Source organism: Eleginops maclovinus, chromosome 16 (assembly GCF_036324505.1).
Source record: "Eleginops maclovinus isolate JMC-PN-2008 ecotype Puerto Natales chromosome 16, JC_Emac_rtc_rv5, whole genome shotgun sequence".
Classification (NCBI taxonomy): domain Eukaryota; kingdom Metazoa; phylum Chordata; class Actinopteri; order Perciformes; family Eleginopidae; genus Eleginops; species Eleginops maclovinus.
Genome location: NC_086364.1, coordinates 18,765,348 through 18,781,886, shown reverse-complemented (window position 1 = coordinate 18,781,886; position 16,539 = coordinate 18,765,348). Strand labels below are relative to the sequence as shown.

At 40.8% G+C, this 16,539-nt stretch overlaps 1 protein-coding gene across 1 annotated transcript in view; it reads right to left on the bottom strand.

Moving 5' to 3' along the window:
• The window catches only part of grin2aa (glutamate receptor, ionotropic, N-methyl D-aspartate 2A, a), a 142,718-nt gene that overhangs the window by 34,120 nt on the left and 92,059 nt on the right, over nucleotides 1–16,539 (bottom strand). The window contains 2 exon segments of the mRNA XM_063904984.1: nucleotides 6,165–6,279; nucleotides 15,990–16,418. Of these exon segments, the coding sequence (XP_063761054.1) occupies nucleotides 6,165–6,279; nucleotides 15,990–16,418 (544 nt within the window).

Genomic DNA, 16,539 nt, shown 5'->3' with positions numbered 1-16,539 from the left:
TGTGTGTGTGTGTGTGTGTGTGTGTGTGTGTGTGTATGTGTGTGTTAGAGATGTGGTGAGGTTTAGTAGGAATTGGTCACGTAAAAGTGATGGGGAATTGGTGCATAATTAGATACTTTGGGCTTGTGTCAAATAACGGATCCTGGAAAAACAGATAACCCAAAACAAAGAGGTGTCAGTGAGTAAAATATATTAACAATGTTATAAGCAGATTGGACTCATTTTATAGTTATAATAAGACCGTAGAAGAGTAGTTATCAGCTGTGTGTGCTATGCCGATAAAAGGACTCCTGGGGTGTTTGAAAATTGCTGAATTTTTCTTGTTAGAGATTGAAAGAACCAAAGTAACAAAAGGACCATTTAATTTCCAGTTGGTCATATACAATGCAGTGCACACTCTATGCTGACTGATGGTCCTATAATGTCATATGTTTGGTTTTAGCACACCTTTAAATATCAGAAAAAAACAGACCTCAAGTCTGATTGATCCATTCAATTGTTAACATAAGCTTTTTGAGGAGTGGCTCTTATTTTGAAGGAGAGATTAGTGTGCTACTCTTAGATTCTTGAAGTGAAGAGAGGAGAAGCAGGAGGAGGAGGAGGAGGATGAGGGAAAGAATACGCTGACTTCAGCAGCTCTTCAGATATCCTGTCCTCCTTCTCTCCCCTTCCTCTGTCTCTCCTTCTCTCTAATTAAAGAAAGAGGGGTTATAAATTAATGCCAAGAGAGGAGAGAGGATTTTCTCTATCGACCGGTAAGGCTGCAGAATGCTGAATCTCCCTCTATGAAATACCAGATATACTACACACACACACTATACATGCATACAAAGTAGTGCATTTATGTGTGTGTGTGTGTGTGTGTGTGTGTGTGTGTGTGTGTTTAATGTGACAGCGGATCAGTGGGAGGTTACGATGATAGGGCCGGTGGGATTACTGCATTATAACATGACATCCCATGGCGACAATCCTATCGCACTATCACCCGGCGACGAATCCAGAACCACTCGCCGTTGAGATGACACTCTGACCTCCACTCTTTCTTATTTTTTTCTGGAACCCCGTTATTTTGTTTCATCTACAACTCTTTCTTTTGTCACCTCGATCTTCCTTTTAAATCCTCCGTTTGTTCTCTTTCTTCTTCTTATACCTTTATTTTGAAAGGGCTTACCCTTTGCACCGGCATGTCTTGCTTTCTATCATCTATTTCACACTCTTCTCTTTTTCTCTCATTCTGTGTGTGTGTGTGTGTGTGTGTGTGTGTGTGTGTGTGTGTGTGTGTGTGTGTGTGTGTGTGTGTGTGTGTGTGTGTGTGTGTGTGTGTGTGTGTGTCCTATACACTCTACACAGATACACTAACACACACTCAAGGGGCTACAATAAACCACAACCTGACTGAACGTGTGAGAGGGAATACCGGGGGTCAGTGCTCTTACAACTGAGCACCTTCTCTGTGCCAGTGTCACGCGAGAGTTATCGCTGTGGCAAGTTGCATTATGGGAGAATGAGTCCCTAATAGCGTGGAGAAACCCATTCAGTCATGAAACAGTATCTGTCACCCCTGTCAGACAAAATTATGTCGGCAAAATGGATTCTGCTTTCCCTCTCTTACGCTTGCTCTGTTTATAAATGTGTGTGTGCATGAGTGAGAATGCACGTGCATGCCTGTGTGTGTGTGTGTGTGTGTGTGTGTGTGTGTGTGTGTGTAAAAATAAGGGCAGAGAGGAAGTGGATTTAAAGAGCGAGAGAAAAAAGGCATCCGCGGATATAGAAATCTTCCATTGAAGTAAAGCACTTTTATAAAAATGCTGAACATAGTGAGGCTTGGATTTTGAGTATGTGTTGTGTGTACATGTGGGTTCTTTCGTGCGTGTCTCCCCTCCATATTGTGATTCTCCAAGCACAAATCCCATGCTGTCTGTAATAATTATTTTGTGAACTGTCTGCTAACACTGCAGCAGTTCCTGAAGCAATTTACACACTCCATCTCCTCAGCAGGGATAAAACATAACATCCTGGTTCTGATCGTTAAATACCCTCCTCCCATTCTATCCCGAGGTTATACTGTAACTCTGAATGCAGTAAGAAAATCCATCAGAAGTTTTGCCACGCCATTGATTGGAAAGATGCATCAACTGGGACATGGCGTTATAGTATTTTTACTTGACCACTTTAAGTTTTCAGAGAGCAGGTGTCAATAAATACATATTTATGAATGTCTCCGCAGTCGGATTGATTATTTTATTTTCAAGAAAAGATCCTCTCAACCATCTTTAGCATCAGCATTTCTTGAAGTTTACCATTTCGCCTTGTTGTGCGACGAATACATCCGTCTAATTTGATGGAAAGATATTTTCTTTTCAGATTTAAAGTACATTTTTACCAAAGCTAGCGTCTTTAGGCATGGCAGTGTTGGCCAGTTGAGCAACCCCAAACTTCAGAAAAAAATGAAATATCTCAACAACTTTTGGATTGCCTACCATGACAGTTTGTAGGTTCCCTAGAGGATAAATCTGAATGACTTTGGTGATTTCTTAACATTTCCTCCCTATCTCTAGCTCTGTAGCTTTCACACATGGTTTAAATATCGCAATTGCTTTCAGCTAAATTGGCACCAAATGCTATGCAGAAATAAATAGCCTAATGACTTATGATACACTCATAAGTCATGATACATTTATCTTCAGCTTCAAATTTGAGGTCATTAGGTTTAAGAATTGCATTTGGTGGTGCCTTAACTTTACTCCTAGAGCGTTATGAGAACTTTATCTATTAGCTTTATTGGCTACCACCGCTATCCGAAGTAGCTTTGCTAGCATGGAATATTGGTCTTTTCAAAACCAACTTCCAAATGCTTTTAATGAGTTTTATAGGTGAAGCCATACTGCATAAAATGCTAAATACATCTTAATGAGGGGGAATGGGCTTTTTTTTGTTTTGTTTGTGTGGCCTTTTGCTTAAAGTAAAGCTAGCTTTTTTTTAAACTGCTCATTACTAGACCAGCATTGAATACATGTATATCTTCCCCTGGATGCAGCATCATTACAACTTATTAACGTTTGTGTGATACGGAAATATGCTTAGCATGCACCGCCTCTGTATACATTAGTGCACGGTGAATGCTTAAATATTTCATTGCCGGCAGGACTGCATCCATCTGAATTGTCATTCTTTTCTTGCCACTACATCTGTTCAGTTGTTACACCACATTTTATTCCCCAGATAAGAGCCTAATTTTGAATAAATCCCCCATAACGCCACACTGGATCCAGCGTTCTAATCCAGTCAAATACAGCCGCATGATTTGCTGCAGTTTGTGCTTCTTTTGAATCAAATTCCCTGGCGATTACATAAGCCTTGAAAAAAAGAAAATCCAAAAACATCCAACAAAACAGGTGAAGCATTTTTTAAAAAAGTATAATTCTGTGTGTTGCTTGCATGTGTTTGTGTGTGCTGCAGAAAAAAACCCACAGCAGGTGTGTTTGCAACACCTGTAGTGGGTTGAAAAAAAAAACATGCTCATATCCACCTCCCTCTTTCTCTTTGTGTCTTTTTTTCTCATTTGCTCTCGCTACTTCCCCCCATCTGTCTCTACCGCTCGCTCTTCTCCTTACATTGCTCTCCCTGTCTCATCCTCCTGTGCCTCAAGGGGACACATTTTATATTTTTAGTGCATATCCATATTTTAGTGCAGTTACTGAATTTTTATCTCTTGATCATCATGGATTCTCTCTCACTCTCTCTCTCTCTACGTGTGTGTGTGTGTGTGTGCGCGCGCTGAATTCTGGTGCATGGGTGGGACGGCTGCACCAGTGGGAGGGAGGGAGGTGGGGGGAGAGCAGCTCCCAATTATGTTCCCACTTCGGGTCTCCGTGTTTCTCTTTCTCTGCACCGCAGTGCAAGTGGTACTGATCAATTTCACAGGCTCTCTGTTTACAACAACACACTCTACCTCCCCTCAGCACACTAACAAAGGGTCTTTTGTGTGTGGAGTGGGTGCATGTGTGTGTTTGTCTGTCAGTATGAAATATGAAAAAGCCAGTCTCAAAGATTGGGTGGAGACTGTGCGGATTGCGGCAAACTAAACCGAATACTGTAACAGGGATGTGACCTGAATAAAATTGGTGGAAGCACAAGTCTGTCGAAAAAGTGTTTTCTGTCCATAACCAGTGTGGAAGGGTAAACACACACACACACACACACACACACACACACACACACACACACACACACACACACACACACACACACACACACACACACACACACACACACACACACACACACACACACACACACACACACACACACACACACACACACACACACACACACACACACACACACACACACACACACACACACACACACACACACACACACACAGTGACCCCTTAACACCCCAATAAAAGAGGTCTTAGGTTTTGATTAACTGTGTTTTGAGGTGCTAACGGAGACCACAACAGCAATCACAGCTAAAGACAGACAGAGAGCACAGTTTATCTGGCCTGGGGAAGAAACGGAAAAAAAGTGACCTAAGCAGAAAGGAGAGGTAAAAAGGAAAGGAGAGATGGATGCAGAGAGGAAGAAGAGCGATACAAGGAAAGATGCAATACTTTGAGAGGAAGAGGAAGGAGTCAAAAAGTATGGCCGATGGCTGGAGAAGGAATAAAAAGACATAAAAAAACAACCATCTATCTCCCTTTCCTCCAGATGTAGGTATAAAGATACATGGCTGCCATTTAAAGTCCATTACAAGGGGAGAGAACACTCAGCCATTTTCTTTTTAGAAGCTTCTTCGCATTAACCAGTTAAAAGAATCCATGCGCTCGTTGGTAAATGAGCTCATTGATCAACCGAGCGCTGTACGATGAGACAGAATGAGGTAGCGTTTTCAACACTGCTGTTCGGAGCTTGATGCTGGTTGTGTTTTTCGCAGCTAACTCCTGACTACCTACAAACTTAGGAAACCAAAGTACATTTAGGTTTCAATGCATGCCCTGGTTATTGGTTAAGCAAATATGTTCTGGTGAGTATTTGAAAAAGATAAATAGTTACTGGGGCGGCTGTGACGCAGGGGGGTGCACAGAGGGGCAGTCTGCATGTCAAAGTAGGGCAATATACTTAACCCCACGTATTGACAGTATTGAAGTATATTAAGGCGCATATGGATCAAAAGCTTAATGTAATGTAATATGTGTAATAGGGCTTGACCATTGCATTGAGTAGGTTGATTCTACCAATATCAGGTTAATAAATAATATGATAGCATTGGTGCATTTGTTTCCAGTTATATAAGAATAAATTGCAAATACAAAAGCAGTATTAACACAAATAGAAACACCAGCATCGTACCTATTATTTAAAAAATATGAACTTTTTTTTTACCAACCATCGTTCACTTGCTATTTTCTGACTCTCTGAATAATATGATCTTTAAATCAATTGAAAAAAAGCTATTGAGCTCCAGAGGGGGGACACAATAATAAAAAATGACACATAAATAGAGGGGAAAAAAATATATAAAATCAAACAAAGAACAAAAACTTTGAGAACAAATTTTAAACAATATGGGAATAATTAAAGGAAAAATCATATGTGAAAAGTGACAAAGTGGTGTGGTTAGCAGCAGCAAAATCGGCAAATTATTGTATAAAAGCGTACGCCGGAATTGTATATAACACGAGTAATGAAACATAGATTTTTGTCAGTACTAACTTGGGAATAAAACATGTTACACAAGACATAACACATCAACAAAATGAAGTATAATTTAGCACGGCATTATTAAGTTTGGAAAATAAAACAGAGCATAGTATGATGTATACAACATTTATAACACAAATACATACATCCACAGTAAGCACATGTAAAGGGACAATAACTCAACGGTTCAGTCGCAACAGTTTCTGTTTATATTTCTCTAAATATTCAAACTAAATGCGTTAAAGATTATAACTTGTGTTATAAAAATGTTAATCAAAAAAGATCAATAAAGTTGCATGGGATATATCTGCGTGATTGCAGAGCAAACGAAAAATCACAACCAATGTTATGGCGCATATGACAAATGTGTTCTTAGCAAAATAACCAACAGGAATATGTGTGTTTCTCCGTACACACACGCACAATCCAACCTAGAAACAAGCAGATGTAGATCCTACCTTCTCCCACTCTCTCTCCTTGTTGAGAACAATGACCACCAGCTTTGGGAATTCCTGGTAGCCGTCTTCTGTGAATGACAAGTCCCTGCCATCCCATGTCACATTCATCATGTACCTGAGCGTGAGAGGAGAGGAGAGGAGAGGAGGAGGAGGAGGAGGAGGGGAAGGGGGAGGAGGAGGAAAGTAGGGCAAAGGGTAGATAAGTAAGAGATATGGGAACACAGGAGGAGGAGAGGGTAGGAAATTCAGAGAATGAGAAAAAGAAATGAATGGAGGCGAGGAGAAACACAGGAAAAAGGAAATTTAATTACATTAGCATAAGAAAAAGTCAATGTACAATCTACTGGTATTACTCTCCTAAAATATTCACACAGGCTCTTTGTACGGAGTAATGCAGCAGGATAAAAAACAGATCTATTCACATAGGGCTGAAGATTTGGAAAAAATAACTAGTTTGGATTATTTTGATTGATATTGCAATTGCGATATTAAAATGACTGAAAGTGTGATTGCCAAGTAACACTGGTCCATTTGGATACAAGTTGATTCATGTTCAGCCTTAATTCAAATCCTACCTGGTGTAACCTTAACTTAAAAGTGAGTGAGAGTATTGTCAGTCATGTAGTACAGTGCTTCTTATTTTTCTAAAGGGGCTCTACAATGTTTTTGGGGGTTTCGATTTCCTGTAGTGTATAATATAGGTTTCTGTGCATGTAAATGGTCTGCAAGGGCTAAAATCCCCAAGTGGGAGGGAGTGTCTCTCCAAAACACTCCCCCCCTGCCTGACATAATGACATCACTATGCAACACTTCTATTGGCTAGCGCTCCAACACATTGTACGTGATCGGCTAAGGAGCGAGGCATCTCTATATGATTGACCAACAGAGCCGGCCAACTAACCAATCAGAGCAGACTGGGCTCTGGTTTCAGACAGAGGGTGAAAAGAGGTGCTGCAGCACAGGCAGTATGAGGAAAATAAAGAGCTTTTTGAACATTACATAATGGAGACATGTCACAGAGGCACAAAATACTACTATGAAAATGAAAATGACAATAATAGGGACCCTTTAAACATAAAGGAATCCCAGGAGGAGAACAAAGTAAGTGACAATGGACCTAAAGCCAAAGTGTCTCCATGCCGACACTCAACACCCACACACACACTGTAATGAGTGACCCATATGGCAGGTCACATTAGCTAAGATGGAGGACAGTGGGAAGATATTCTTGGGTCCACACAGCCTCCACATTAATCATGGCTGTCCTTCCCCACTCTGTCTCCCTCTCTGCCTCTGTCAGCGGTCATGTACAACAAGAAGGGGGGGGACAGCTCCTCTTTTCTTCCTCTTCTACTCCATTCTGGGGCCGTGGCGACAGGGGGAAACTTCTAAATGGAACATGGAGCCACGTGACGCGTCTTTGAAAAGCCACAGAGGAGCGCTGCAGGTGAGGCGGCTCCATGCTGTGCATGGCTTTGTGCGGGTGGCACACGCTGCAGTGCATAAAAGTGCTGCTTTTGTACCTACTGTAGGGGCAGTGACACTTGACATGGAATGATCATAATAAAGGGCTTAAAAAAGTCACCTAATAGGAATGAAAATGTGTTTTTACCCTCTTTAGATTCATTTCCCTGTGGGAGACTACACCATTTTTAATATTTCAAATTCAAACACAGCTGGATCTGTTAGAAAAACATACTATTTGCTGTGTGTGAATAAGGTCAATTCAAAACTTGTTCATTTTAAATACATACATTTAAATACATGCTATTCTATTTATGTCAGAATTTGCTTTTTTAGGTTTGTTTTCTTTAACTGTTAAAGATTGCTTGTATGTCATATAGACTGTTTTTATTGGTTCTATCTTTTCTTTGTTTCTCTTTTGTTGTTTTCCTTGTTTTCTTTAGTCTACGATTAGTATATAGGTCATTTTTTGGCTTTAATAGGGAGGACTAAATGAACCTGAAAGGTCTAATGCACTGTAGTTAATTGATTCATTCATTGAACTAGACTTGTATATATTTTATATCTTAATCATTGTGCAAATAACTAAACCAGATGAATACCCTTTAAATGATTTGCTAAGTTAGTAACTGGCTAGAGGTATAGCTTTAATGCCATGGCTTATATTAAAAAAAGCTATCATCTGCTGGATTAAACTGTTGTATTACATTTACAGTAAGTTGATTAAATTATTTTTTATTAACTGAGCTGTTTTTAACAGACCTTCCACTTGCAATAAACACGAAGCAGCAGTCCAGACCAATTACAATACAACTTCACAAGGACAGAGATAATAGAAAAACAGGCTGGGTAATACACTTGTTTGTGTGTGTGTGTGTGCGGGGACATTTTCCAATACTTTTTAAATTGCTGCTGCTATCACACACGCTCACACTAACACACACACAGCCACTCAATGCCCAGATGAAATCAGGCAGAGATAAGGGGATTGAGTGGCTCTTGTGATTAAAATAATCTGATTGGCCTGCAAGCAACCAGGTGAGTAGTATTAAGCCTTTTGATTGGACAAGGCATGCGGCGCTGAACCCAATTATGTGCGACTACAGCAGAGGAAGAGGTGCTGGAATCAATACCAGACTGCTCTTTTAGACAACAGCCCATTCTGCGCTCGGCAACCCTCCATCTGCAAACACACACACACACACACACACACACACCTTTTATACACAGTTGGAGTTTGTTTATTGCACATTTGGCTCTCCTTGCTGCTTTCATTGTCTGTCATGCTCTTTCTTTTGATAAACCAGCGTTATTACAGAGGATCTGATGCAACCCTGATGAAATATTGTTGTGCTGGGTGTCATTGTGTTAAGTCAATCAGTAAAACAACGAGAGCTGAGAGGGAGGATGTTCAGATAACATGATGTATCCTTTCCTATGGAAAAAGTTCTAGCATTCAGCAGGCTAAACTCTAAAGAGGCCCTATTTTTTGGGGGGTTTTCCCTTTACTATAGTGTGTTTTTGTGCATGTAAATGGTCTGCAAAGGGTACAATCCCAAAGTTCCCACCAGACACACTCCCCCACTCCTGAAACACCTCGGTCGGAGTTCTTTGTTTACTTTTGCAACATCATTTCATCACTACATAACATCTGCGCTTCTATTGGCTAGCGCTCTATCCCATTGTTCGTAAAATGCTAAGGGAGGGACATCTCTCAGCAGTTGACCAATCAAAAAAGAGCTGGCCAGTTAGACGAGTATGGGCTTTGCTTTCAGACAGAGGGTGAAAGGACAGGCACTAAGAGAAAAAATAAAGACCTTTTTGAACATTGAAGGATGTAAACATGTCATAGTAGGGACACAAAATATCATTTGGAAACCTGAGATGAGCATAACAGGGCCCCTTTAATTCAAGGAAACGTTGAGTGGCTAGGAGCGACATCTTCCATCTTCAAGAAGAAACCATTCTTTGTGTCTAGTGTAGCTTTCTTCTTTAGATCTCAGATTACATTTCATTGAACCTTTTCAAACAAGCTTAATACAAAAAACGCAACACTGAGCAAAAACCTTATTTCATAAACATTGTTGATATAATTACGACTGCTGTCAACAGCTGTTCGTGTATAAAATTAAAGTAGGGCAACAAAACAACAGGATGCAGAACGGCTGCGCAGCGTGTGTGTCTGCAGGCAGGTTTGGGCCGACGCCCATCAAACAGGTGGAACCTGAGGGAGTTGCTAGCATACGGACACAGGCTAGAGTGTTTATACGCTGGAAGATGAACCTAAATAACCCTGAATGAGCATTCTTACACACACACACACACACACACACACACACACACACACACACACACACACACACACACACACACACACACACACACACACACACACACACACACACACACACACACACACACACACACACACACACACACACACACACACACACACACACACACACACACACACACACACACACACACACACACACACACAATTACTTTGCCCACCTCGACAATTCTCCCCCTAATGTTTCCCTCTCCCCTGTAGCACTGAGATCACAGTAAAGCGATCCAATTCCCTCACTTTCCCGCCTCTATTATACCAGTAATCTCTCTATTCATTAGAGGGGGAGAGGGGTGCAGGAGTGGGGGGACAAGGGAGAAGAAGCACCCGAAAAATAAAAGTTTGAAGATAAAGGAGATTGAGGGCGAGAGATGGAAAGAGGAGAAGTGTGACGGGAGAGGACTTAGCCTCGACAGAGTTAGGATAAAAATATCCTCTGTGTTATTTTTTCCTAACTCTCTTTTATTTTAGGGGTTGCGTTCGGAGGGAGGGGATGGGGGCACATATACTGCATTACAGCAGCCAGGGACAAAATTAAAACACTCTCCATTGATGCTGTTTTCTTAATCCTGCACTCAGGGAGCAGTGAAGATTAGTAATGTTAGTAATAACAATCAGTGACATCTCTTTCCTGTTTCCGAAGAGGCTTTACTGCAGCGAAAAAAAAGATGTTAAGATGAATAATTCTGTATAATTCCGTGTGTGTGTTAAAGATAGAGACATTTATCCTTCGTACAGACAGGGACGAGTCAAAGTAATGATGTATACTGTCAGCACTCATGATCTATGAACTGCAGCACACACACACATACACTATGCCTGCGAGAGACAAAAAAGAAAAAAAAGTGGGAGCTGCTATCAGGGCTGATTTAGATCTTTTAAGATGACCCAAGGGTGGGTAGTCACTTGAAAACACACTCTTGCCTCAGGTGGCATGTGGTAAGTGTGGCATGAATGATGACTGTACAAGGTGAAGTGGATGCTAGCTTAGCGGAGCTCCTCCCGTTTTCCCCGGTGTCTCTACATTGCGTTAGTGCACCAACAATTACATGCTCCTCTTCTCCAAGCTTGCATAAATGCAACAAATGTCCACAAAGCTACTTCCATTGTTGCACAGAATAGGATTTAAGTGAGTGTGTTGCTTCAGGATTTTGAATATCATGTGTTTTCTTCAATATGCAAATCGAGTTTCAGTTCAGGAATTCCTAGAGCACCCTTTTTTAGATACCCTTACCTCTGATGAAAAATTAATAGACCTTTCGTGCGATGGGATTTTGCAGAAGTTCACACTGACTAAACTCCTTTCAAGTCTTTTGCTCCACATCTCCCCGTCTGTTTCTCTCCGAGCCATCGTACCAAAAGTAACTCGCTGCTTCATTTATCTCCGAGATGTAACACGTTAGCTGTCAATCATGTGCAGTTCCTGAGTAATGAACACATTCAGACGTGCTGTTCTGCTCTACCAAGCAAGGAATTCCTGGTTAAAATGGGGTTAAGAGCTGAATCTTTTTAACTTCTATTTTTAAATGATTAGAAATGTGAAGAAAATAAAGCCACGTGTTATTCATTTTAAAGGAACTGTAAAAACGGTCTTTTGGGTTTTTTTTCTGTCTTTGTAAGCTGTTTTGGTGTTTAGCAATAGGTCAATTGCAACTTTTTACAATATTTTTTGTATAGAAGAGGATATAAATAATTGTAATGTATTATGCAAAAGCAATGAGGTTTAAAACAAACAAAAGAGTGACTACAATCCATTTAGGTAAGTTAGTTACCTTAAACAAAGCTAATTTACCGTCCTTTTCCTTTAATTAACACAAGCACGTTTGATATATTCACATTTTAGTTAGTAAGTTTGCTAACACATAAAGAAGACAGCAGCTAAATCAGACAAACAGCTGACCCAAGATAAAATAGACACTCTGAAAGACAGTTAGCCTAGTTTTAATGCCATTTAGTTGTAAGAACAAACAAAGGAAACATTGTTTGTGTCATCCATACTGTTCATTAGTCCTCTTATGAGATGTTTTAAACAGCCTTGGGTGTAATCAGCATTAACTCCATGCAGCAACATGCTGCTCCTGCGATCTTGTATAAAATGCACCCCGACACCTGCCCAGACGTCACTTCAGGCAGAACATTGGGACCCTAAACTGCAATAAGCTCAGTGGTTTTGATTAAAGATGGTGGCATCTGCTTTTGTTATGCAATAATATTTTTATTTTGAGCTTTTGCAACTCCTCTTAATGTACAAAGATGTTTTAGATCCTAAAACGATTCAGTTCCTCTTTCACACAGACTAACCTGCAAGGCAAAACTTAAGAGAGACTGAAAGAATAAAGTGACTGACGGTTTTCTCACTCACACCCACAGGTACACAGTGTTGGATAAAAGCAACTCTGACTATCTACCTATCTATCGTACCCTGTAGGTTCGTTCTCCCTTTAGATCTTTCTTTTTATCTTTCACAGTCTGTCTTTAATTGGACAAAAACACATTTGTTGAGTATCCAACATTTCAGCTTTTAGTTAAACCTGTTTATATAATCATGGCTTTTCGCTTGAATGTTTATTAGATAAATAAAAGTAAGATATAAATTAGTGTAAAACAAACAGTTTTTTAAATGTCATGTTAACACCCCTGCATAGGTGACATAGTATAAGAAAATTCCCACTACTCTTTGAGATTCATCAACAGTCACACGAGAACATCAAACAGAAACGACTGAAAGGCCACAGAATAATAAAATATATACACAGCTATGTTTAACGCCTGGCGGTTCGATGCCACAGCAAATCAGTCAAGTTGTAGTTTATATTCTGGTCTGCCTAGAATATCATCACTTCCTAATCTTATATTTCATCCTTAAAAAAAAATGTAGTCATTGTGCCGAATTAAAAATACAAATAGCACAGATAGCACGAAGAATGGGAAACATTTTATGTCACTTTGACCTTGACCTTTGACGGTCAAAATATTATCAGTTCATTGCTGGGTCAAAGTGGACATTAGAGGGACATTTTAAGAATTGACCCCAAGTTTGCATCAGCACGGCACAGAAACATCAAATACAAACATGTATGTCACAAACGCGATGTGTTTTATGTCTCCGAGTCCTGGTAAAAGTAGGCGAGTATGATATATACTGTACACACAGCTTGATGTATGATAATTTAAGTGTGTATTTCATAGCTGTATAAGCAAATTGCGTCTCTTTAAGCGAACTTGACATGCAGCTTTAAAGCTCTCAGTTTTAGTGTGTCTCTAGACAGCTCACATGTCGACTGCCCCGGGACTCAGTGTGTGTGTGTGTACATGTGTGTTACCTGAGATCTGACCCTCGTATATCAGGGCCACACACTGAAATTACCTGTCAGAACCCTACGTCCCCACACACACAATGTCTCACACTGATAAATAAGTGCTAAAGTTTTTTAAGGCACACCGTTCACCACAGCAAGGTGAGCGGTGCACTGTAAATCTGCTGTGACACATTCTCTTTGTGGGGGGAGGAGTTATTTCTCTTGTTTCTAACACACACACACACTCACTCACGCACACACACACACACACACACACTCACTGGCATATTTTAAATGGAGCGCAGGTTGTCACTTGGCTTGCACTGGCTAGCGCTCTTAGCTGGTCATTTGTCTCCTGCTTTTATTTTATTTTATTTTTTCGATTACTCTGCAAAACATATTCATCTTGGATGTGTCACAGGGGATTTATCATTACAGCTGTCAGAGGACAAAGTGAGTGAGGGAAAAGTTCACTGAGAGCCCTCACTGCGGGCTACTACAGTCCCCAGAACTCTATACTATGGACTCTTATGTCATTTCAGAGTATTATTCTATTGCGATTGAATGTAAATAAAACTGTTATGTAACAATTTACAGTATTATCTGAAAGGCATTCAAGCAAAGAAACATATTTTAAAGTCTATGCTTATAAAATGATACTGATTTTGACATCTTGCTCACAAAAAAGGCAGTTAAAGTGAGAAAAATGTGCATTAAATCTCTATTTCCTCCATTTATATTATTCCTTACAAAACGGCAATTGGATATATATGGTTTCTTTGTGTGTTACTATAGAAAAGTCTCCAACAATGCTGTGGACAATCAATTAGTGGCTGTTGTATGATTGTTGATACGTCTAAAATCTTGTGACTGAAACACTGATGGATTCATTTTTTGTACATAAATCGATAAAAACGACCCAGCAATGCTGTACATTTCTACATTTACGATCCGTCTGCCTCTGTGTGAGTCTGCATGTGTGTGTGTGTGTGCGCGCGCTGCCCATGTCCTCTTACATCCCCCAAACCCACACTGCTGGCCCGTGGCCGCGACCTAGCATTGACCAATCATGTTCTTCGTATCCTGGCCCCGAAGCCCTATTGGCTGAGCTCTCTCACCCACAACTGAGCCATCTGTGGCCACCCATCACCTGGGTAACAACCTGAGGCAGCAGAGCATGCTGGGAACAAAGTCAGCTGGCTCTGGATATTTGGTGTTCTCCTTAGTGTGTCTTTGTTTCTGGACAAAAAAGGGGAGCTATACAAGTCCAGAATTGTTACTTCAAATTGTTAAAGGTCTTATCAGGCATTCTTTAGCATCTCTTTGGACATAATGACCATGATTTGTGAGTAAAGACTCTGATCAATGACAGGAAGTCCTCTGTGACTTCAGATCCCATTGAAAATCAAGATGTTTTAACAGGCACAATTAGCATAGTCCTGTTATGCAGAGAGGGCTCTAATCTCCCAGCCCCCTTTAACTACCCATGTTGCACAATCCACTTGGTTTGATTTCTACAAAGACCAAATGAGAATTGATCCAAAATACATTGAACACCAATGGGTATTTTACAGGAAATTAGATGGACAAACGAGCAACCATGCAACGTATAACCTTAGCCATGAGCCGAAACACCTACTGGTTGATTTACTGATCAAAAAAGTTTTCAGAACAGTCAAGATGTATCGTAGTATGCTGACCTTAGGGGAAAATGTTTGATTATATTTTGTATTTACTCGACTAGTATAAAGGCAAGTATAACAAATAATGGAATATACATTGTGGTTCTTTAAATTCAGGGTTTTGGTCGCAGTTCAAGCCTTCATCTTAGAAAAACTTAATACTTTTTCACACTGTATCATTTCCCAATATACAACATTGATGCACAGTGTTTGCCCATATGAGGACTATTAAATATTTAACATATTTGTATGCCTAGTTGTATCTAAATGTGTTCCTCCCTTAAAAAATAAATGATTGGGTCATTGCATGGTTTCATTGCAAGATTTGGGATTTTTGTAAACAGGTTTTGGAATAGAATTTTGTCATTAAGACTCAAGATTCCTAATTTCACACTGCATAATTAAAGAAACGACAACATTGGGATGTAAACACGGCTTGTGTGTGTCTCTCGCTCCTCTGCCAGATGGAAAGCCAGACAGAGCTGGCAAGACCTGCAACATCTCCCACTGTCTGCTGGGGCGCGCGCTCATAATGAGAAGCAGAGCACAAGAGAGTGAATGGGAGATAGAGGAATAAATGAGAAGAGGAACATAAGGAGCTCTTCAATTTTGAAGAGCACTCATTTGTAGCGGCTCCCCGCTGTTACCCCCAGTCCCAATTTCTTCCTTAGCCTTTTTCTCCTCTGCTTAAATCACAAACTCCCATTCACCTCTTTCATTACCCTCTCTCTTTCTCTCTGACTTCTACACTTCATCTAGAATACTCAATCCCATTGTTTTCTATCCGGTAATGGCATCTCAAACCTTAAGGCAGACTTGGTGGAAAGTTTGAGGTAGTCTCTAGGGGTGAAAACAAAACAGACTGTGGCAGGAAGCCATGCATTAAAACAAACACATGTGCTGTATCACTTGGTAATAAAAATACACCAAACCTCATAAAAGCCTTTCTAATTCTGCTATTTCTATTTTCTCCATGGCAATGTATTTCTAATCATTTTCGACACGCAAAAACAACATTCTCTTTACTTACTTATGTAGCGCACTGGGTGGCAACTTGGATGTCTTCTCCATCGCCCCGTAACAGGACGTCTTGGCTTCGGGGATGTCGCCATACTCCTCCAACATGGCCGCCGCTGCCGACGTGATGATGCCCAGACCATCCCGAACTCGCGCCTCCAACGGGTAGTCCCAGTCGTCGTACGACACCGAGAGCATCCCCGGCGGAAACGCTTCGGGCGTTAAATCCGGGTTGCCGGTGGTGAGCGACGGCACAATCCAGATGTATCCGAATCCGGTGAGGCCCAGGGAGCGCGCCTCCTCCAGGATGTACACCGCCTCGTCTTTGGAGCAGTAGAGCAGCACCACCGGGGACTGGACCTTCTTCAGCATGATCTGAGACCGGCTGTCTTCCTCCACCGCGTCCAGGACGATGATATTCTGCAGGTCCCAGCCCACGAAGCTGAAGCAAGGATAACGAGGACAGGAGTGTTAATATGTAACTAATAGACTATTAACTTTGCTCAGGTGCTGGCAAGGGCAGTTATAATTATCCATTATAATTAATATCATTGTTAAGTGCG